General features: G+C 48.1%; 1 protein-coding gene across 1 annotated transcript in view; it reads right to left on the reverse strand.

Moving 5' to 3' along the window:
- The window catches only part of LOC140427632 (ubiquitin-associated and SH3 domain-containing protein A-like), a 348,965-nt gene extending 329,072 nt beyond the window's left edge, over positions 1-19,893 (reverse strand). Inside the window, 2 exon segments of the mRNA XM_072513054.1 lie at positions 15,799-15,852; positions 19,791-19,893. Coding sequence (XP_072369155.1) covers positions 15,799-15,852; positions 19,791-19,813 — 77 coding nt within the window. The 5' untranslated portion in view covers positions 19,814-19,893.
- Between the last annotated feature and the right edge of the window lie 3,348 nt (positions 19,894-23,241).

Consider the following 23,241-nt stretch of genomic DNA (forward strand, 5'->3'; position numbering starts at 1 on the left):
TGGCCATCCTATTCTAGGAAGGATATTGTTAAACTAGAAAGAGTGCAGAAGAGATTTACAAGGATGCTACCAGGACTTGATGGTCTGAGTTATAAGGATAGGCTGGGTCTTTTTTCCCTGGAGCATAGGAGGCTTAGGGGTGAACTTATAAAGATCTATAAAATATTGAGGAGAATCGATAAGGTAGATAGTCGACATCTTTTCCCAAAGTTGGAGGAGTCTAGAACTAGAGGGCATAGATTTAAGGAGAGTGGTACAAAAGAAACCAGAGGCGAAATTTCTTCACACAGAGGGTGGTGAGCATCTGGAATGGACAGCCAGAGGCAGTGGTAGAGGCGGGTACAATTAGACAGTTACATGGGCAGGGTGGGTATAGAGGGATATGGGCCAAATGTGGGCAAGTGGGACGAGCTTAGTGATAGAAACTGGGCGGCATCGACAAGCTGGGCCGAAGGGCCTGTTTCCATGCTGTAAACATCTAAGACTCTATGACGAGTGGGCACAGGTTCAAGGTGAGAGGGGCAATGTTTAAGGGAGATGTGCGGGAGTAAGCTTTCATGTACAGAGTAGTGGCTGCCTGGAATGCGCTGCCAGAGGGTGTGGTGGAAACGGGCACATTAGCAACATTTAAGAGGCATCTGGATGGGTCCATGAATAGGGGGGAATTAGTGGGATATGGACCGAGTAAGGGCAGAAGGTTTTTTATCGTTAGGGCATCGTGATCGGCACAGGTTTGGGGGCTGAAGGGCCTGTTCCTGTGCTGTACTTTTATTTTTTCTTTGTTCTTTGAAGCAAAGAGTAGGAATTAACGGGTCTTTTTTAAATTGGCAGGCCATGACCAGTGAGCTACCGCAGGGATCGGAGATAAGGCCCCAGCTGTTCACAGTATATATTAATGGTTAGATGAGGGAACAAAATGTAATGGGCTGGATTCTCCGTTTCAGCGGCTAAGTGCCGGCTCGAACGGAGAATTCATGGGCATTTTACGACCACAAAATTGGTGCCGGCCTCTCACCGATTCCGATGACCGGAGAATTGGCGCCATTGGCGTCGGTGCAGCGCCGCTCAATGCGGCCCCTCAGCGATTCTCCCCGCGCGATGGGCCGAGTCCTGCCGCTGCCGTTCTCATATGGTCTTACCCAGCGGGACCTCGGCATTCCTGCTGCGGGGGGCAGCCTGGTGGGGGGGGGAGGGGGGATCCGACTCCAGGAGGAGCCCCCATAGTGGCCTGGCCCGCGATCAGGGCCTACCGATCGGCGGGCGGGCTTATCTCAGTGGGGGCCGATGTTCCTCTGCGCCGGGCCCCTTTAGCTCTCCGCCATGTTGCATCAGGGTCAGCGTGGAGACGGTAACCCGTGTGCATGTGCGAACTTGCGCCAGCCATGACGTATGTGCGTGGACCCGCAGTGCCTGTCCTGACATCCGTATAGGCAGCTGGAGCAGCGTGAGGTTCTCCAGTGCCATGCGGCGCAGGATCGCTGATTCTGGGGGCCTGTTGATACCGTCGTAAAACGCTCCGGCGTTTACGACTGCATCAACACTTAGCCCCAGGATTGGAGAATCCTGCCCAGTGTCATTGAATATCAGTGGGGAACTTGAGCGGGATTCTCTGACCCCACGTCGGGTCGGAGAATTGCCGGGGGGAGGCGCGATTCACGCGATGCCGCCCCGACGCCGGTCTGCCAATTCTCCGATGACCAGAGAATAAGCGCCATTGGCGCTGGCGCAGTCGGCGCAGCTCCAGTCGGGGGCCACTCTACGTGGCCTCCCCCGACGATTCTCCACGCACAATAGCCGAGTGCCCGCCGAGTTAGGCCGAGTCCCGCTGGCACCATTCTCATATGGTCCTACCCGGCGGGACCTCGCCGTTCATGTTGTGGGGGCGGTCTGGTGGGGGGGAGGAGGGATCCGACCCCGGGGGGGGGCATCCACGGTGGCCCGGCCCACGATCGGGGCCTACCGATCGGCTAGCGGGCTTATCCTGGTGGGGGCCGATGTTCCTCTGCGCCGGGCCCCTGTAGCCCTCTGCCATGTTGTGTCGGGGCTGGCGCGGAGAAGGCAACCCGTGCGCATGCGCGAACTCACGCCGGCCGTAGCGCGCATGCGCGGACCCGCAGCGCCCGTTCTGATGCCCGGATCGGCAGCTGGAGCAGCGTGAGGCTCTCCAGTGCCCTGCTGGCCCCCTGTGCGGTGCAGGATCGCTGATCCTCGGGGCCAAATGACGCCAGCATAAAACACTCAGGCGTTTACGACGGCATCAACACTTAGCCCCAGGATCAGAGAATCCCGTCCCTTACCACCAGAGCCAGTGTGAAAATCCCTGAAAAACCTGCCACAAATTAACTTCAAAATGTTTTGGGAGAATCGGACCCATGGTCTCAGGAAGCAGTTTGATATAGCACTGGGGGCGAAGGGGATCAACGGATATGGGGAAAAGTGGGATCAGGCGATTGAGTTGGATGATCAGCTATGATCATAATGAACGGTGGAGCAGGCTCGAAGGGCCGAACGGACTCCTCCTGCTCCTTTTTATGCTGTTTCTAATTGGACATTTTAAATCAAAGCCACAGGCAGCCCACAGGCAGGCCTGATGGGAATTTGAACAGTCAAGTTTGAATACACTGAGCAGAGATAGACAGTCGAGACAAGTCTGGGCCTGCCCTGTAAACAAGAGATCTGGAGATAATCGGTCCTATTCAAATGGATTCATAGAATAATAGAATTTACAGCGGAGATAAAGGTCATTCAGCCCATCAAGTCTGTACTGGCCCTTGGAAAGAGCACCCTACTAAAGCCCACACGTCCACCTTTTTCGGCAGTTGCTATATATGGAGTAAGGTTACATTGAGACAATGCACCTGGAGATGGGTTCCATTGGGTGGGTTCCAGTGTCCTGCAGAGTTGCAATTGTCAACTCCATTGGGTGTTGCGACCCCTGACCCATGACTTTATTGACTGAGGGCCAGAGAACTTTCTGGAAAGGGCGAAGAGGGGAATAAGAATTGACCACCAGGACCCTCCCAGCGAAGCCTCAACATAGAGGCAACAGAGAAGATTCAACGGAGGAGCAGAGAACAGAGAGGAAAGGCGAGCGAGTCCCACCTTCGATGACGGAGGCCCTGAGACAACCAAATCTCAGAGAATTGAACCCGCAGCTCGATGAGTCACAGAAAACGAGCATGCAGGTACAGCAAAGGAAAGCAAATGGAATGTTGGCATTTATAGCAAAAGGAATTGAGTATAAAGGTAAGGAAGTGTAGTTGCAACTATACAAGGCATTGGTAAGACCGCTCCTGGAGTATTGTGCACAGTTTTGGTCCCCTTATTTGAGGAACGATGTAGTGGCATTGGAGGCAGTTCAGAGGAGGTTCACTGGATTGATTCCAGAGATGAGGGGTTTGTCGTATGAGAAGAGATTGAACAGTTTAGGTCGATACTCTCTAGAGTTTAGAAGAATGAGGGGATATCTAATCAAGGTATATAAGGTGCTGAAAGGTATGGATAAAGGTATGGGCAGCACGGTAGCACAGTGGTTACCACTATGCCTTCACAGCGCCAGGGTCCCAGGTTTAATTCCCGGCTTAGGTCACCTTCGGTGCGGAGTCTGCACGTTCTCCTCGTGTCTGCGTGGGTTTCCTCTGGGTGCTCCAGTTTCTTCCCACAAGTCCCGAAAGACGTGCTTGTTAGGTGATTTGGCCATTCCGAATTCTCCCTCTGTGTACCCGAACAGGCGCCGGAATGTGGCGACTTTGGGCTTTTCACCGTCACTTCATTGCAGTGTTAATGTAAGCCTACTTGTGACAATAAAGATTATTAGAAGATTATTATTATAAAGTAGACATGGAACAGATGCTTCATCTTGTGGGGCATTCTAAAATGAGTTGTCATAGTCTTAGAATAAGAGGTAGCAAATGTAAAACAGATTTGAGGAGAAACTACTTCTCCCAAAGGTATCTGTGGAATTCGCTACCCCAGAATGCAGTGGTGCAGGGACAGTGAGTAAATTTAAGGAGTTAGACAGGTTTTTAATTGGTAATGGGCTGAAGGGTTATGGAGAATGGGCAGGACGGTGGTGTTGAGGCCAGGATGGGATCAGCCATGATCACATTGAGGGTGTTAGGCTCGGGAGGTTAAATCTCCGACTCCCGCTCCTCGGTCATGTTTTCTAGGGAGGAGATGCACTGGCTGATTTTGCAATCCAGCTCATGGCCTGTAACATTGTAGGTAGCAGATGAGGAACATATCAGTCATGATAGAATGGTGCAGCAGACTCGATGGGCCGAATAGACTACTTCTGCTCTTATATCTTATGAACTTATTAGCACGGGTAATACAAAGAACAAAGAAAAGTACAGCACAGGAACAGGCCCTTCGGCCCTCCAAGCCCGTGCCGACCATGCTGCCCGTCTAAACTAAAATCTTCTACACTTCCGGGGTCCATATCCCTCTATTCCCATCCTATTCATGTATTTGTCAAGATGCCCCTTAAACGTCACTATTGTCCCTGCTTCACCACCTCCTCCGGCAGCGAGTTTCAGGCACCCACTACCCTCTGTGTAAAAAACTTGCCTCGTACATCTACTCTAAACCTTGCCCCTCTCACCTTAAACCTATGCCCCCTAGTAATTGACCCCTCTACCCCGGGGAAAAGCCTCTGACTATCCACTCTGTCTATGCTCCTCATAATTTTGTAGACCTCGATCAGGTCGCCCCTCAACCTCCTTCGTTCCAGTGAGAACAAACCGAGTTTATTCAACCGCTCCTCATAGCTAATGTCCCCCATACTGGGCAACATCCTGGCAAATCTCTTCTGCACCCTCTCCAAAGCCTCCACATCCTTCTGGTAGTGTGGCGACCAGAATTGATCACTATACTCCAAGTGTGGCCGAACTAAGGTTCTATACAGCTGCAACATGACTTGCCAATTTTTATACTCAATGCCCCGGCCAATGAAGGCAAGCATGCCTTATGCCTTCTTTGACTACCTTCTCCACGCGTCTTGCCCCTTTCAGTGACCTGTGGACCTGTACACCAAGATCTCTCTGACTGTCAATACTCTTGAGGGTTCTACCATTCACTGTATATTCCCTACCTGCATTAGACCTTCCAAAATGCATCACCTCACATTTGTCCGGATTAAACTCCATCTGCCATCTCTCCGCCCAAGTCTCCAAACAATCTAAATCCTGCTGTATCCTCTGACAGTCCTCAGCGCTATCCGCATTCCACCAACCTTTGTGTCGTCCGCAAACTTACTAATCAGACCAGTTACATTTTCCTCCAAATAATTTCTATATTTGGGATAAAGAATCTTGGGGTTATTGTTGTTGGGATAATTTAAGGGGGGTAACTGTTTTTACTGTGTTCGATAATAAACCTCATTGAACAGAATTTGTGCCTGTCCTTTGTTCATCTTGCAAATAAGGGCACCTGAGTAAGCTGTACAGGGCTCACAATGAGATAGCTACAGAAATGTCTGGCTGTCCGCTTAAATCTGCTGTAATTGTTTCTAGTCTTTGCTGGTTCCTCCTGTTGTGTCTCTAGTCCACTGATGCAATGGTTGGATTGCACTCCTTCAAGGTGGACCCAATCTCAGCAGTCGTCAGTGCTGAGTATCTGTCTGAGAGTGGTACATATCCCGAAGAGCCCTGCACTTCCTCCCTCTTTCAACTCTTCCAGATGGCCACCCACCTACTTTCTTCAACCCTCTCTGCCTGTGTGGTGATCACTTCCTGGAATGTAAACATCCTCCCTGATGTTCTGCAAATACTCCAGCTGTCCCTCAAACGCAGAAATTCAGAGCAGAATTCATATCTCAAACAGCTGGAAACTCTTTCTGAAAACATGGCCCCCAAGATGCACGTAGCATCTTGAAATTCCGGCATTGATAGGGGGCGTGATTCTCTGACCCCGAGCCGAGTTTGAGAATCATCAGGGAGGAGGGGAATCATATGGCGCTGGTCCGCGCCGGTCCGCTGATTCTCTGATGACTGGAGAATCGCCGCCATTGGTGCCAGCGCGGTCGGCACGGCGCCGGTTGGGATGCGGCCCCCCCCCGGGAATTCTCCCCAAGTGATGGGCCGAGTGCCCGCCGAGTTAGGCCGCGTCCCGCCGACGCCCTTCTTGTATTTTCCTACCCGGCGAGACCTCGGCATTCATGTTGCGGGACGTGGCCTTGTGGGGGGGAGGGGGATCTGACTCCGGGGGGAGCCTACATGGTGGCCTGGCCCACGATTGGGGCCTACCGATCGGCGAGCAGGCTTATCCCAGTGGGAGCCTATGTTTCTCCGCGCCAGACCACAGTAGCTCTCTGCCATGTGGCGTCGGGGCTGACGCAGACCAGCGTCGCCCGTCCTGATGCCCGTATAGACAACTGGAGCAGCGTGAGGGTCTCCAGTGCCGTGCTGGCCCCCTGTGCGGCGCAGGATCGCTGATCCTAGGGGCCTGTTGTCGCCACCATAAATCACTCCGGCGTTTACGTCAACACTTAGCCCCAGGAATCCAGCCCAGGAGTTACAAACAATAGGGGCTGGATTCTCCACTGGCGGGATTTTCTGTTGTGCCAGCAGCGCACCCACGCCCGGGGATTTCCCGACGGCGTGGGGCTGCCCACAATAGGAAACCCCATTGGCCGGCTGGCGGGACGGAGAATCCCACCCCGGGCCTCAGTTGCCCAACCCCGCTATTTTAAAACCTCTGTTACCTCTTTTTGAATCTAGTTAGTATATGTTTAACTGTTGAAAACTGCCTTTGCGCCTCACATCTCATGTCTCACCTCTTGCTGTTGTGTAGGAAATGTTATGATTTTTAATATCTTTGGGATTTATTGTGTTATTCTGTGATTCAAGTTTGTGACTGTAGTTGTGTGTATGTGTGTGTGTGATTAATTTAGTTAAGCTGGGGGTTGGGTATCTATAGGGTTGACGATAGCACAGAGCTCTTGATGTGAAAGGCAGGCACGTGCAATGAATTTGGGCAAGTTGAATCTTCGATAAGTTGAATAAACTGCGGTTTAAAGTTTGCATTAGGAGATAATTTCGGCGGGAGCAGAGTGCAGGGGCCTGTCCGGAGGTAAGTTTTTGATTTAAAAAAACACTTACCTGGTCCCGATTCTGTTCTTCCTTTCTGTTTTATTATTTTTTTTTTAATATAAGGCGGGAACCGGAAGTTCGACCCGCGGACTTCTGGGAAGGTCCCCCCCCCCCCCTCCACCCCCCCCCCCCCTCCCCCCCCCCCCCCTCCGCCCAACCAATAAATTCTGGTGGAGAGGAAACCCGAGACACTACACGTGTAGTGTCTCCCACCCGCCCTCCTTCTCTAACCTAATAATAGGTTCATGTTGCGGTTCATGGTGTAACCTCACCATGGACTACTCTCCAAAATCAGTTGCATTCTTGGACACACTCGTCTCCATCAAGGATGGTCACCTCAGCACGTCGCTTTACCGCAAACCCACGGATAACCTCATGATACTCCACTTCTCCAGATTCCACCCTAAACACATTAAAGAAGCCATCCCCTATGGACAAGCGCTCCGTATACACAGGATCTGCTCAGACGAGGAGGAGCGTATCAGACATCTACAGACGTTGAAAGATGCCCTCGTACGAACGGGATATGGCACTCGACTCATCGATCGACAGTTCCAACGCGCCATAGCGAAAAACCGCACCAACCGCCTCAGAAGACAAACATGGGACACAACCGACCAGAATACCCTTCGTCGTCCAGTACTTCCCCGGAGCGGAGAAACTACGTCATCTTCTTCACAGCCTTCAACACGTCATTGATGCCGATGAACATCTTGCCAAGGTCATCCCCACACCCCCACTACTTGCCTTCAAACAACCGCGCAACCTCAAATGAACCATTGTTTGCAGCAAACTACCCAGTCTTCAGAACAGTGACCACGACACCACACAACCCTGCCATGGCAATCTCTGCAAGACGTGCCAGATCATTGACATGGATACCACTATTACACGTGAGAACACCACCCACCAGGTACACGGTACGTACTCGTGCGACTCGGCCAACGTTGTCTACCTCATACGCTGCAGGAAAGGATGTCCCGAAGCGTGGTACATTGGCGAGACCATGCAGACGCTGCGACAACGAATGAATGGACATCGCGCAACAATCACCAGGCAGGAATGTTCCCTTCCAGTCGGAGAACACTTCAGCAGTCGAGGGCATTCAGCCTCTGATCTCCGGGTAAGCGTTCTCCAAGGCGGCCTTCAGGACGCGCAACAACGCAGAATCGCCGAGCAGAAACTTATAGCCAAGTTCCGCACACATGAGTGCGGCCTCAACCGGGACCTGTGATTCATGTCACATTACATTCATCCCCCACCATCTGGCCTGCGAAATCCTACCAACTGTCCTGGCTTGATGTAATTCACACCTCTTTAACCTGGGGTTACCCCATCTCTGGATCTGTAAAGATTTAATCACCTGCTAATGGTCGCATTCCAAGCATTGTTTGGCATCTTTGAATTTGTTTATATATGTGTTTCTGGAACATACCTCTTCATTCACCTGAGGAAGGAGCTGCGCTCCGAAAGCTAGTGACATCGAAACAAACCTGTTGGACTTTAACCTGGTGTTGTAAGACTTCGTACTGTGCTCACCCCAGTCCAACGCCGGCATCTCCACATCATCACTAATAATAAGACCCATTGGTGTGAGGTAAGTGCCATATTATATTATTATTTTTTAAAAATTTATTTATTAACCAGAACTTGGTTGGAAGTTAGAGGGATGGCAGGGAAGGTAGTGCAATGTTCCTCCTGCAGGATGTTTGAGGTGAGGGATGCCGTTAGTGTCCCTGCTGATTTTACCTGCAGGAAGTGCAGCCATCTCCAGCTCCTCCAAGACCGAGTTAGAGAACTGGAGCTGGAGTTGGATGAACTTCGGATCATTCGGGAGGCAGAGGGGGTCATAGATAGCAGCTTCAGGAACTGAGTTACACCAAAGATTGGAGATAGATGGGTAACTGTAAGAGGGACTGGGAAGAAGCAGTCAGTGCAGGGATCCCCTGCGGTCGTTCCCCTGAGTAACAAGTAAACCGCTTTGGATACTTGTGGGGGGGGGGACTTACCAGGGGTAAGCCATGGGGTACGGGCCTCTGGCACGGAGTCTGTCCCTGTTGCTCAGAAGGGAAGGGGGGAGAGGAGCAGAGCATTAGTAATTGGGGACTCGATAGTCAGGGGCACAGATAGGAGATTTTGTGGGAGTGAGAGAGACTCACATTTGGTATGTTGCCTCCCAGGTGCAAGGGTACGTGATGTCTCGGATCGTGTTTTCCGGGTCCTTAAGGGGGAGGGGGAGCAGCCCCAAGTCGTGGTCCACATTGGCACTAACGACATAGGTAGGAAAGGGGACAAGGATGTCAGGCAGGTTTTCAGGGAGCTAGGATGGAAGCTCAGAACGAGAACAAACAGAGTTGTTATCTCTGGGTTGTTGCCTGTGCCACGTGATAATGAGATGAGGAATAGGGAGAGAGAGCAATTAAACACGTGGCTACAGGGATGGTGCAGGCGGGAGGGATTCAGATTTCTGGATAACTGGGGCTCTTTCTGGGGAAGGTGGGACCTCTACAGACAGGATGGTCTACATCTGAACCTGACGGGCACAAATATCCTGGGGGGGAGATTTGTTAGTGCTCTTTGGGGGGGGGTTTAAACTAATGCAGCAGGGGCATGGGAACCTGGATTGTAGTTTTAGGGTAAGGGAGAATGAGAGTATAGAGGTCAGGAGCACAGATTTGACGTCGCAGGAGGGGGCCAGTGTTCAGGTAGGTGGTTTGAAGTGTGTCTACTTCAATGCCAGGAGTATACGAAATAAGGTAGGGGAACTGGCAGCATGGGTTGGTACCAGGGACTTCGATGTTGTGGCCATTTCGGAGACATGGATAGAGCAGGGACAGGAATGGTTGTTGCAGGTTCCGGGGTTTAGGTGTTTTAGTAAGCTCAGAGAAGGAGGCAAAAGAGGGGGAGGTGTGGCGCTGCTAGTCAAGAACAGTATTACGGTGGCGGAGAGGATGCTCGATGGGGACTCTTCTTCCAGGTAGTATGGGCTGAGGTTAGAAACAGGAAAGGAGAGGTCACCCTGTTGGGAGTTTTCTATAGGCCTCCTAATAGTTCTAGGGATGTAGAGGAAAGGATGGCGAAGATGATTCTGGATAAGAGCTAAAGTAACAGGGTAGTTATTATGGGAGACTTTAACTTTCCAAATATTGACTGGAAAAGATATAGTTCGAGTACATTAGACGGGTCGTTTTTTGTACAATGTGTGCAGGAGGGTTTCCTGACACAATATGTTGACAGGCCAACAAGAGGCGAGGCCACATTGGATTTGGTTTTGGGTAATGAACCAGGCCAGGTGTTAGATTTGGAGGTAGGTGAGCACTTTGAGGACAGTGACCACAATTTGGTGACGTTTACGTTAGCGATGGAAAGGGATAAGTATACCCCGCAGGGCAAGAGTTATAGCTGGGGGAAGGGCAATTATGATGCCATTAGACATGACTTGGGAGGGGTAGGTTGGAGAAGTAGGCTGCAAGTGTTGGGCACACTGGATATGTGGAGCTTGTTCAAGGAACAGCTACTGCGTGTTCTTGATAAGTACGTACCGGTCAGGCAGGGAGGAAGGCGTCGAGCGAGGGAACCGTGGTTTACCAAAGAAGTGGAATCTCTTGTTAAGAGGAAGAAGGAGGCCTATGTGAAGATGAGGTGTGAAGTTTCAGTTGGGGCGCTTGATAGTTACAAGGTAGCGAGGAAGGATCGAAAGAGAGAGCTAAGACGGGCGAGGAGGGGACATGAGAAGTATTTGGCAGGTAGGATCAAGGAAAACCCAAAAGCTTTCTATAGGTATGTCAGGAATAAAAGAATGACTAGGGTAAGAGTAGGGCCAGTCAAGGACAGGGATGGGAAGTTGTGTGTGGAGTCTGAAGAGATAGGCGAGATACTAAATGAATATGTTTCGTCAGTATTCACTCAGGAAAAAGAGAATGTTGTGGAGGAGAATGCTGAGACCCAGGCTATTAGAATAGATGGCATTGAGGTACGTAGGGAAGAGGTGTTGGCAATTCTGGACAGGCTGAAAATAGATAATTCCCTGGGGCCTGATGAGATTTATCCTAGGATTCTCTGGGAAGCCAGGGAAGAGATTGCTGAGCCTTTGGCTTTGATTTTTATGTCATCATTGGCTACAGGAATAGTGCCAGAGGACTGGAGGATAGCAAATGTGGTCCCTTTGTTCAAGAAGGGGAGTAGAGACAACCCTGGCAACTATAGACCGGTGAGCCTCACGTCTGTTGTGGGTAAAGTTGGAGGGGATTATAAGAGACAAGATTTATAATCATCTCGATAGGAATAATATGATTAGGGACAGTCAGCATGGCTTTGTGAAGGGGAGGTCATGCCTCACAAACCTTATCGAGTTCTTTGAGAAGGTGACTGAACATGTAGATGAGGGTAGAGCAGTTGATGTGCTGTATATGGATTTCAGTAAAGCGTTTGATAAGGTTCCCAATGGTAGGCTATTGCAGAAAATACGGAGGCTGGGGATTGAGGGTGATTTAGACATGTGGATCAGAAATTGGCTAGCTGAAAGAAGACAGAGGGTGGTGGTTGATGGGAAATGTTCAGAATGGAGTTCAGTTACAAGTGGCGTACCACAAGGATCTGTTCTGGGGCCGTTGCTGTTTGTCATTTTTATAAATGACCTAGAGGAGGGCGCAGAAGGGTGGGTGAGTAAATTTGCAGACGACACTAAAGTCGGTGGTGTTGTCGACAGTGCGGAAGGATGTTGCAGGTTACAGAAGGACATAGATAAGCTGCAGAGCTGGGCTGAGAGGTGGCAAATGGAGTTTAATGTAGAGAAGTGTGAGGTGATTCACTTTGGAAGGAATAACAGGAATGCGGAATATTTGGCTAATGGTAAAATTCTTGAAAGTGTGGATGAGCAGAGGGATCTCGGTGTCCATGTACATAGATCCCTGAAAGTTGCCACCCAGGTTGATAGGGTTGTGAAGAAGGCCTATGGTGTGTTGGCCTTTATTGGTAGAGGGATTGAGTCCCGGAGTCATGAGGTCATGTTGCAGCTGTACAAAACTCTGGTGCGGCCGCATTTGGAGTATTGCGTACAGTTCTGGTCACCTCATTATAGGAAGGACGTGGAAGCTTTGGAACGGGTGCAGAGGAGATTTACCAGGATGTTGCCTGGTATGGAGGGAAAATCTTATGAGTAAAGGCTGATGGACTTGAGGTTGTTTTCGTTAAAGAGAAGAAGGTTAAGAGGAGACTTAATAGAGGCATACAAAATGATCAGAGGGTTAGATAGGGTGGGCAGTGTGAGCCTTCTCCCGCGGATGGAAATGGCTGGCACGACGGGACATAGCCTTAAGCTGAGGGGTAATAGATATAGGACAGAGGTCAGAGGTAGGTTCTTTACGCAAAGAATGGTGAGGCCGTGGAATACCCTACCTGCAATAGTAGTGAACTCGCCAACATTGAGGGCATTTAAAAGTTTATTGGATAAGCATATGGCTGATAATGGCATAGAGTAGGTTAGATGGCTTTTGTTTTTTGACTTCCCATGTTGGTGCAACATCGTGGGCCGAAGGGCCTGTACTGCGGTGTATCTTTCTATGTTCTTTGTTCTATGTTCTATAATGAAGGTTTTTTTCTGTTCATTTGTTAAGTTTCATAGGAAAGTAAAAAAGGGGTTACAATTGGGAAATGATCATAAATAAGACAAAGTTATACAATTTTATTTGGCCTGAAAGGGATGGCAACAGGGAAAATATAAAGGATTTTCATACTCTTGAAAAGATAAATTTCAAACAAGGACAGTAGAATCAAAATAAAAGAGCAAGATAACGACTGAAAGGGAGGTTGGGAGCTGTGTTCAGGGAGTAAGATTACCCCCTGCAGTGTGCTCTGTGCTGTGATGAAACTGTGAAGAAGCAAAGTGAGGTAGCTTCATCCAATCTCGAACGTGTCTGTTCTCCAGAAAGTAGTTTTAAATCAGCTCCCCAGTAAATCAGAAAGGGATGGGGTTTCAATCAGCAATCAGGTGTCTGAAGTTCGAAGTTCCATAGCAGAGTGGAAGAGAAGAGAGATAAATTATGTGGGAAGCCTCACTAAAGTGATAAGAGTTTTGCCTCGGCAGTAATGTTACTGGATTTTATGGATTAGGGTGAGGGTTAGTTGTCTAAAGGGGTGTTTATTTGTGAGGCAAACCAAGTAGAAAGTGTTTTGTGGAGAATGTTGTGCAAGACTAATTTTAACTGTGTAAATGAAGTCCTGTGTGTTCAGGTTTCCTTCATTTTTGGTAATAAATGTTTGAATTTAATGCATCAACAAGAGCTTGTTAAGGAATTCTGTAGCTGACCATTCACACGGTTTCTCTGAAGCTGCCCATATTTTACAGTAGTTAGGGGGTGATTGGGGTAATGTGGACAGGGTGGGGGTGGGGACATGTGTGACACAGGTAGCCAATGGCTTGAGGATATTAGGTGCAAAGAAGATATCTACAAAACTTTTATAAAAGTCTGGCCAGGGGAACACCTGACCAGTGTCAGTTTTGGGCTGCATTTTCTAAAGTGGAGGCCGCGATCTATCGGCTGCATCCCACTGAAATCGGAGTGGGCCGCAGCTAATAGATTGTGGGAGAAGTGTCTCCCAGAATTCCTAATTGCCATTATGCTTCGAAAGATGTAGCCAGATTAAGAACCCACGTAGCCCTGCTCACGCGGTTTAAATGGCCACCCTGCATCTACCAGCTTCACTAAGGAGACCCGAGCCAGACGCTATTCAATACCAGTCCCCATAAACAGGGACTAGGTGGAACAGTACCTGGGAGGGTCTCCCAGATGATCGGAGGCCCCCAGATGGTCAACGTTAGGGCAAGGTGGCACTCTGGCAGTTCCACCTGAGTGCCAGCATGGCACTGCCATGGTGCCCAGGTAGCACTGCCACGCTGGCACTTTCACACGCCGCAACCGGGCCCGGGGTGTCCTGCCATATGAAGTAGGGTGCCGGGTGCTTGTGGACCTCCTTGTAGGTGAGCTGGGTTGTTGAGGGGGCTCCAGGCGTCGCATCCTGATCTTTTCCTGCATGGATGAGCTCTGCTCTCCGGAATTCCTGCTCTCTGGAGTTCCTCAGTGCTGGGAGTGACACTGACTGTGGCCTTGGGTGGGGAGTTCCCCATTGGGGCACTAAATGAAAGAGTACCATTCGATAGCGGGGTCATTCCCGGTGTTTGTAGCATCAAGAACAACGCTGATCTCACCCAAAACAGATCCTATTGTTTTTTAGTTCGATCTTGTCCAGACTGTTTGTTTTTCTATCTTAGTGTCTGTGTGGTGTGTGAACAGTAGCACAGAGACAACGTTCCAACACTGATCCTGGGCAAGCTGAACCCGTACACCCACTGCTTACCAATATTTATTGTATGAGCAAGTTTCATTTTTGTGAACAAGAATTACCTTCAATCCAGGATAATCTGGAGATAAGGGCCAGATGTTAAAGTTTGTTTTCATTTATAATGTAGCAGCATTAATAATTAGTAAAGAACTCTTCCTAATTTTGCAGGAATGTAACTGGTGCAGTGTCTTTATCTTGTGATATCTGATCACCCTATTTATAGCTTTACAGAATTGTGGTGAGATCACATCATAGACGCTCTTAGATTAACTGTTGCAAAAATCGACGGTTGTTCATTACGCCAAGAAAAATGTAGTTGCCGAAAAGGCATCAAACATGAATTATACCTTCACATTTCACTCGGGATATCAGGATCCAGTTCCAGAATTGTCTGATTGGAGAGGTAACACTGCCCACCCTTCCCAGAGCACCCCCCCCCCCCCCACCTTTCTCCTTCCCTCGCCCCCCTCCTCCAATTCCTCTCCTTCCAATACCCCTTCCCTCTCTTGAAATTGACTCACTTCATTGAGTTCTTTGATCAAGTAATGGTTGATGATGTGCATATGGACTTTTAGAAAGCTTTTGATAAAGCACCACATAGTCTTTTTAGCAAACGTAAAGTCTATGGAGTGAAAGGGATAATGTTAGAGTGGGTACAAACTTGGCTAAGATACAGAGAGTGATGGTCAAAGGTTGTTGATCAGATTGCATTGGTGGGATCAGTGCTGGGAACACTGCTCTTTTCTGTGCTATCTCAGCTTTGTCTGTGGTTGGACCATTTCTATGAATGGTGACACAAACTGTTGGGCCAAATGTCCAGACTGTCGTAACCGCTGCACATTTCTGCATATTAAATGGACGATTCCTTCCTGAAAAACTTCCAAATTCTTCCAGCTCCTCTGTAGTTTCTCAAAAATGAACACTTCAGAAATGGTTGGTTTTGCCTGCTCAGGTATGAGAATCGAAACCTACTGATTCAAATTTCAATTTCACAAATATTATGAAACAAACCAGATGGGCAGCACGGTAGCATAGTGGTTAGCACTATTGCTTCACAGCGCCAGGGTCCCAGGTTCGATTCCCGGCTTGGGTCACTGTCTGTGTGGAGTCTGCACGTTCTCCCCGTGTCTGCGGGGGTTTCCTCCGGGTGCTCTGGATTCCTCCCACAGTCCTGAAAGACGTGCTGTTAGGTGAATTGGACATTCTGAATTCTCCCTCTGTGTACCCAAACAGGCGCCGGAATGTGGCGACTAGGGGCTTTTTACAGTAACTTCATTGCAGTGTTAATGTAAGCCTCCTTGTGACAATACAGATTATTATTAGATTTAGAATACAAAACGTGTTCAGTAAACATCACGTCACTCACCAATCAGCAGCTTCTTGTGCACTTCTTCCTCCAGTTGCAGATAAAGCTTTCTGTCTGCAGAGAGACAGGTAAACAAGTAACTCACAAAGTCTGATATTAGGGGCAAAGTTTATCTTCATCACAGATTGTGATCTGGAAGAGTGGATCCATGGAATGAAAGTTTGTCCTGTGGTTGATTTCCAGTCATGTGATCAAGGGAAACCATTACACCAGTAAGAACATAAGAAAAAGGATGAGTAGGCCAATCAGCCGTTCCTGCTCACTCCTCCGTTCAGTTAGATTCTGGCTAATCTTCTACTTCAACATCATTAAGTGCACTATCCCCCTATCCCTTGATGTTGCTAATTTGTAGAAATATGTTGATCTCTGTCTTGAACATACTGAGTTACTCAGCTTCTACAGCCCTCTGAGTGAACAAATTCCTCCTCATCCCAGTCCTAAATGGCCTGCCCCTTATTCTGAGACTGTGGTATCACCACACCCCCTCCCAGGCAAGAGAAACATCCTTTCTGCATCTGTCCTGTCGAAGAATTTTGTTTGATTGAATGAGATCACCTCTCATTCTCCTAAACCCCAGAGAATAAAGGTCCAGTCTATTTAATCTTTCCTCATAGGACAATTCCTTCTCCCCAGAAATCAATTTGATGAACATTCACTGCACTCTCTCTATTACAAGTATATCTTTCCTTAGGTAAGTGGACCAAAACTGCACACAACACTCCAGGCGTAGTCTCACCAAGGCTCCATATAATTGAAATAAGACATCTTTACTCCTATATCCTATGTGAAACAAGTCCTGTGTGTCCTTGTCCACCAGACACCGAAGGTAAGCATGTAGGTACAGCTTGCGGCAAAGAAGGCAATTGATCTGTTGGTCTTCATAGCGAGAGGATTTGAGTACAGGATCTGTCTTGCTGCAATTCTACAGGGCCTTGGTGAGGCCACACCTGGAATATAAGCAGTTTTGTTCTCTTTATGTGAGCAAGGATGTTCTTTCGATAGAAGGAGTGGAGGGAACGCCTACCAGACTGATTCCTGGATGACAGGACCGCCATATGAGGAGAGATTGAGTTGGTTAGGATTAGTTCAGAAGACTGAGGGGGGATCTCATAGAAACCTAGAAAATTCTAACAGGACTGGACAGGGTAGATGCAGGAAGAATGTTCCCGATGGTGGGGGTGTCCAGAACTAGAGATCACAGTCTGAGGATACGGGGTAGACCATTTAGGACACAGGTGAGGAGAAATTTATTCACCCACAGAAAGCCTGTGGAATTCGCCACTACAGAAAGTAGTTGGGGCCAAAACATTGTATGTTTTCAAAAGGAGTTAGATATAAGTCTTGGGACAAGAGAGATCAAAGGATATGGGAGGGAAGGTGGGAACAGCTACAGAGTTGGATGATCAGCCATGATCACAATGACTGGCGGAGCAGGCTCAAAAGGCTGAATGACCTCCTCCTGTTCCTATTTTCTATGTTTCTATACTCAAATCCCCTTGTAATAAAAGCCAACATAAAAAATATTTAAATTTCACAGCCCCCAAGGGCACAATTTCAGTGGGAGGCACATAAAATATGAAGGGTCCCCAGCCCACCATCTTCTTACCCACCCATGAGCTGCTCCATATTACAGGTAGATGGGTAGGTGCCATAATCAGCAGCCCACCCGCTATATTCAATGAATAGTGCAAGGTCAATAGTTGACTGGGATATTACACTGTCCACACCATCAGTCTGTTGGTGTGAGCAGGAGGCCGGGGGTGAGCAGGTCGCTTTTTAAGGTCCAGTTCAAAAAGGCGGGATCAATTGGGTTGTGCCTTTTGTGCATCAGAGGCACACACCTCATCTTTCATTCTTCACAGTCTTCCCTCCAAAATCTAGTTCCCCACCTCCCCATTTTTCACCGTGCGTTCTCGGATCCCTCTCCAACCTAGAAGCCCGGGTCTGATCAATAAGGCGATCAGATGTTAGAACAAAGAACAAAGAAATGTACAGCACAGGAACAGGCCCTTCGGCCCTCCAAGCCCGTGCCGACCATGCTGCCCGACTAAACTACAATCTTCTACACTTCCTGGGTCCGTATCCCTCTATTCCCATCCTATTCATGTATTTGTCAAGATGCCCCTTAAATGTCACTATCGTCCCTGCTTCCACCACCTCCTCCGGTAGCGAGTTCCAGGCACCCGCTACCCTCTGCGTAAAAAACTTGCCTCGTACATCTACTCTAAACCTTGCCCCTCTCACCTTAAACCCATGCCCCCTAGTAATTGACCCCTCTACCCTGGGGAAAAGCCTCTGACTATCCAACAGGTTATGGGGAGAAGGCAGGAGAATGGGGATGAGAAAAATATCAGCCATGCTTGAATGGCGGAGCAGACTCGATGGGCCGAGTGGCCTAATTCTGCTCCTATGTCTTATGGACTGATCCTTCTCTGGCAGCCATTACGTATCTTCCTGCTGCTCCTTCCAGTCCCAGCTGTGCCCAATACTGGGGTCTGGCACTGTCAGAGCTTCTGACCAATCAGATTATTCCTCTTGGTTCCACCAAAATAATTTCAAACTTAACTTTGCAGGGCCTGTTTGGCAAAATGGATAATAATATGCATATTAAAGAGGCAGATTGAATTATTTCAGCCAAGCAATACAAGCCTGATTTTAAATGGTCAGGGTTCACGTGATCACACTTTGTTCTCCTTACCAATAACGGTTCGCCCCTTATCTCAGATATTATCCTGAAAAATCTGACCAGCTAAGTTATATTGCTCCTCTAGACCAGCACATCATTACATTCAGTCCCATATATTACAACAGTTACTACACTTTGGGGCTACATTGTTGACTGTGAAGATCTTTGGAACCTCCTATGCTCACAAAAGGTGTTCAGGAAATGAAAGTTCTTTCTTTAATATTCCAGATGTGACTTTGTCGTCAGCTTGATTTCATTGTTGTTTTTATACATAAAGCCACAAAATCTCTGAGCAACGTTCTAGCCAAAGTATAAATATAGCTTACTTTGAAAATGTGGGGTACGTGTTTTGCAAAGTTTGGTCCACAGTTCCCCAATGTGAGAATTATTTTACAATCACCAGGTGCAGAATTAAAAGCATTTCTTTCAGAAACAAAATTCGTTTTGAACTCTCAGTGTGGAAATCTCGAAATAAAGGGTGTGGGAGATGGTAAAAGTTATCTAATTGTTTGATTTAACTATTGGCCCAAGTATCACCCCTTCATTCATCACTGTTTAGATGAAGCATTTGAGTTTGCTAATTATGACATCGAGGTTTTGTTGTTACCAGAATAAAATAAATGAACTGAAAAAATTCCTCCATAAATGTGTCTTACTCTTAATCATATTACAGCTTATTAGTTCTTTAAACAGCTGCTATGTCACAGTCAATATTACTCTCAGAGAAATACAAAGATATTACACAGAGAAGGCCATTTGGCCTACATGTCTGTGCTAGCTCTTTGAAGGAGCTACCCAATTAAGTGCCAGTCCCATTCTCCCTGCTTTTTGTCCAGAGCTCTTTCCCCCTTCAAGTATTTATCCAATTCTGTTTTGAAATTTATTTTTGAATCTGCTTCTACTGCGCTCTCATGCAGCACACTGCAAATCCCGGGCAGTATTCCCCGTCTTCACGGTAGCGGAATTCTCGGGTCCTGCTGCAGAGAATGGGAGGGTTGGCGGACTGCCAGATTCTTCAAGCTCACCAGCAGCGGCACCGGGACAGTGAATCCCAGCCCACAACTTACTGCGTAACAAAGATTCTATCTATCTCACCTCTGGTTCTTTTGCTAATTGGCATAAACCTGTGTTCACTGGTTACTAATTCTCTAATCTCACTAAAATCTGAATTCTTGAACAATTAAAGCCATTTCTGAACATTTTTGAAAAGACAGCTGTCAAATCCTTTATTAGTTCCAGATCCAAATGGATGAAGAATCCAAACATCAGTAAAGTAAATTTAAAACGTTACGGTCCAATTACTTACGCTAAATGTTCCGGATAACCCATGGAAAGAATGGATTCCAGCAAGGAGAAGGTGCTTCTGCTTTTTAGCTGAGCGGGGTACACTGCATGCAGCTCTGTCTTACTCTCCGCCATCTCACAGCTTCTTCAACAGCACAAGTGGGTTGCACTCAAACCTCAAACACCCATATGACCTTTTTAACAGATGGCTTCCTGTCAGTGCTGCTAAAGTTTACCCACCATAAGTGATGGTAAATTGCACAAAATGTTGGAAAGATTGTTATATTACAAAGAGCAATAATTTCAGTTTGATCTTTTAATTTTGCAATTTATAAACTATTTTGTTGATAATTAAATAAATTTGATACAAAATGTGAACCAAACATTTTAATTTAGTGCAACTATGCAAACGTGTAAAAGGAATTTGTAGCTTGGTAGGTCACAGGCTTTTATTCATTCTGGGGATATGGGTTTTGCAGGGTCGACATGTATTGTCCATCGCCAGTTACTCTAAGATGTTACTGGTGGCTTTCTCCTACTAATAGCTTGAGAGAACTGAGTGTTTTGACAGATTGCTTCAGAAAGAAGAGTCACCACATAGAAAAGAAAAAGAATAACATTTTAAAATCCAGTGTATGAGTATTTGAGGTGCAATGTGGAGTGAGTGCCTTTGGACTAATGGTTCCCCAAAGGTCACCACCATTGAGGGTTTTTCTTATATTCTGTCTCAGTTTTGATAGAGTCTCAATGATAGAGATTGATCACAGTCATTGGTCAAAGTTAAGGGGAGAGTTTTGTTCTATAGTTTAGAGTATAAATTGCCTCATGAAAAAGCATTTAGTTTTTATATTCTTTCACAGGATAAGGATAGCCTTGGCTGGGCCAGCATTTGTTGCCCATCCCTAATTACCTTTGAGAAGGTGGTTGTCATGATATTCAAACACACACATCATGATAGACACACCAACAGACAAATCAGCACACACAACACCACAACCAATCATAGACAAGGACAGAGACAGTATAAGAGAAGAAACACGACACCAGGTGGCCAGTAGATCTGGAGACCAGGACAAGGACAGGACCTGATTAACATCACACACAGGGAGTCACCACGTGCAGAGTATCAAGACAGAACTGTAAATAACAAGTTGAAATAAAACAGCGTTGTACCAAATACAACTGTGTTGGTTCATCTGTACCTCAGAACACCCAACACTACAGTGGTGGTGAACCTTCTTCAGTCGCTGCAGCCCATGTGGTATAGACACACCCTCAGAGTTGATAGGGAGGGAGTTCCAGGATCTTGACCTATTATTTTTGTATTTTGGGCCTACCAGGATGATACAATATGTAGTAATGATTTTATGATTCCTATAGAGCCTGATATCTTTAAAAAATAAATTTGAACTTCCAGTGCTGATTAGCTGAGGATGTCACAAGGGGCGGGATTCTCCGGCCCCCGCCGGGTCGGACAATCGCTGGGGGGCAGTGTGATTCCCACCCCCGCCGGCTGCCGAATTCTCCAGCACCGGGGATTTGGCGGGGGCGGGAATCGCGCTGTTCGGCAGCCGCTAGCAGCGCCCCCCCCTGGCGATTCTCCGGCTCACGATGGGCCGAGTGGCCGCCCGTTTTCGGCGGTCCCGTCGGCGTATGTTACGACAGGGCCTTAACGGCGGGACCTGGCTCCGTGGGCGGCCTCGGGGGGGCGCGGGTGGATCTGGCCCTGGGGGGTGCCCCCATGGTGGTCTGGCTCATGATCGGAGCCCACCAATCCACGGGCGGGCCTCTGCCGTGGGGACACTCTATTCCTCCGCGCTGGCTGGTGTACTGGTCAGCGATGGCCAGCACATGCTGGTGCTCCTGCGCATGCGTCAACTCGTGCGGGCCGGCGGAGGCCCTTCAGCGCCGGTTGGCGTGGGGCCATGCCCCTTCCGCGCCGTCCGGTGCAGCGCAAATCACTCTGGCACCGGCCTAGCCCCTGAAGGTGCGGAGGATTCTGCACCTTCGGGGCGGCCCGAAACCGGAGTGGTTCACGCAACTCCTTCGCGCCGGAGTTGCCCGCCCTGACGGTTTCCAAAGAATAGAACATAGAACATAGAACAGTTCAGCACAGAACAGGCCCTTCGGCCCTCGATGTTGTGCCGAGAATTGTCCGAAACCAAGGTCAAGCTATCCCACTCCCTGTCATTCTGGTGTGCTCCATGTGCCTATCCAATAACCACTTGAAAGTTCCTAAAGTGTCTGACTCCACTATCACAGCAGGCAGTCCATTCCACACCCTAACCACTCTCTGAGTAAAGAACCTACCTCGGACATCGCTCCTATATCTCCCACCCTGAATCTTATAGTTATGCCCCCTTTGTAGCAGCTACATCCACCCGAGTAAATAGTCTCTGAACGTCCACTCTATCTATCCCCCTCATCATCTTACAAACCTCTATTAAGTCACCTCTCATCCTCCTCCGCTCCAAAGAGAAGAGCCCTAGCTCCCTCAACCTTTCCTCATAAGACCTATCCTGCAAACCAGGCAGCATCCTGGAAAATCTCCTTTGCACCCTTTCCAATGCTTCCACATCCTTCCTATAATGAGGTGACCAGAACTGCACACAATACTCCAAATGTGGTCTCACCAGGGTCATGTACAGTTGCAGCATAACCCCACGGCTCTTAAACTCAAGCCCCCTGTTAATAAACGCTAACACACTATAGGCCTTCTTCACGGCTACATCCACTTGAGTGGCAACCTTCAGAGATCTGTGGACATGAACCCCAAGATCTCTCTGTTCCTCCACATTCCTCAGAACCCTGCCGTTGACCCTGTAATCCGCATTCAAATGTTTTCTACCGAAATGAATCACCTCGCACTTAGGGTTAAACTCCATCTGCCATTTTTCGCCCCAGCTCTGCATCCTATCAATGTCTCTTTGCAGCCTACAACAGCCCTCCACCTCATCCACTACTCCACCAATCTTGGTGTCATCAGCAAATTTACTGACCCACCCTTCAGCCCCCTCCTCCAAGTCATTGATAAAAATCACAAATAGCAGAGGACCCAGCACTGATCCCTGTGGTACACCGCTGGTAACTGGTCTCCAGTCTGAAAATTTTCCATCCACCACCACCCTCTGTCTTCTATGTGATAGCCAGTTACTTATCCAATTGGCCAAATAAAAAAGAATTTTACTGGAACATATATTCTAAAAGCAACATTGATTAAGCTGTTTGGATGGTCCTTCGACTGCAACTTCCAAACCTACAACCTCTACCATCTCGAAGGCCAAGGGCAACAGATGTAGAAAAACACGACCACCTGCAATTTCCCCTCCAAACCACACACCGATATATCATCATTGCTTCACTGTCGATAGGTCATGATCCTGGAACTCCCTCCTTAACAGTTCTGAGGGTGTACCTATACCATATGGACTATAGCGGCTCATAAAGATGGTTCACCACCACCTTCTCAAAGG

Source organism: Scyliorhinus torazame, chromosome 8 (genome assembly GCF_047496885.1).
Source record: "Scyliorhinus torazame isolate Kashiwa2021f chromosome 8, sScyTor2.1, whole genome shotgun sequence".
In the NCBI taxonomy this organism is placed as follows: Eukaryota; Metazoa; Chordata; class Chondrichthyes; order Carcharhiniformes; family Scyliorhinidae; genus Scyliorhinus; species Scyliorhinus torazame.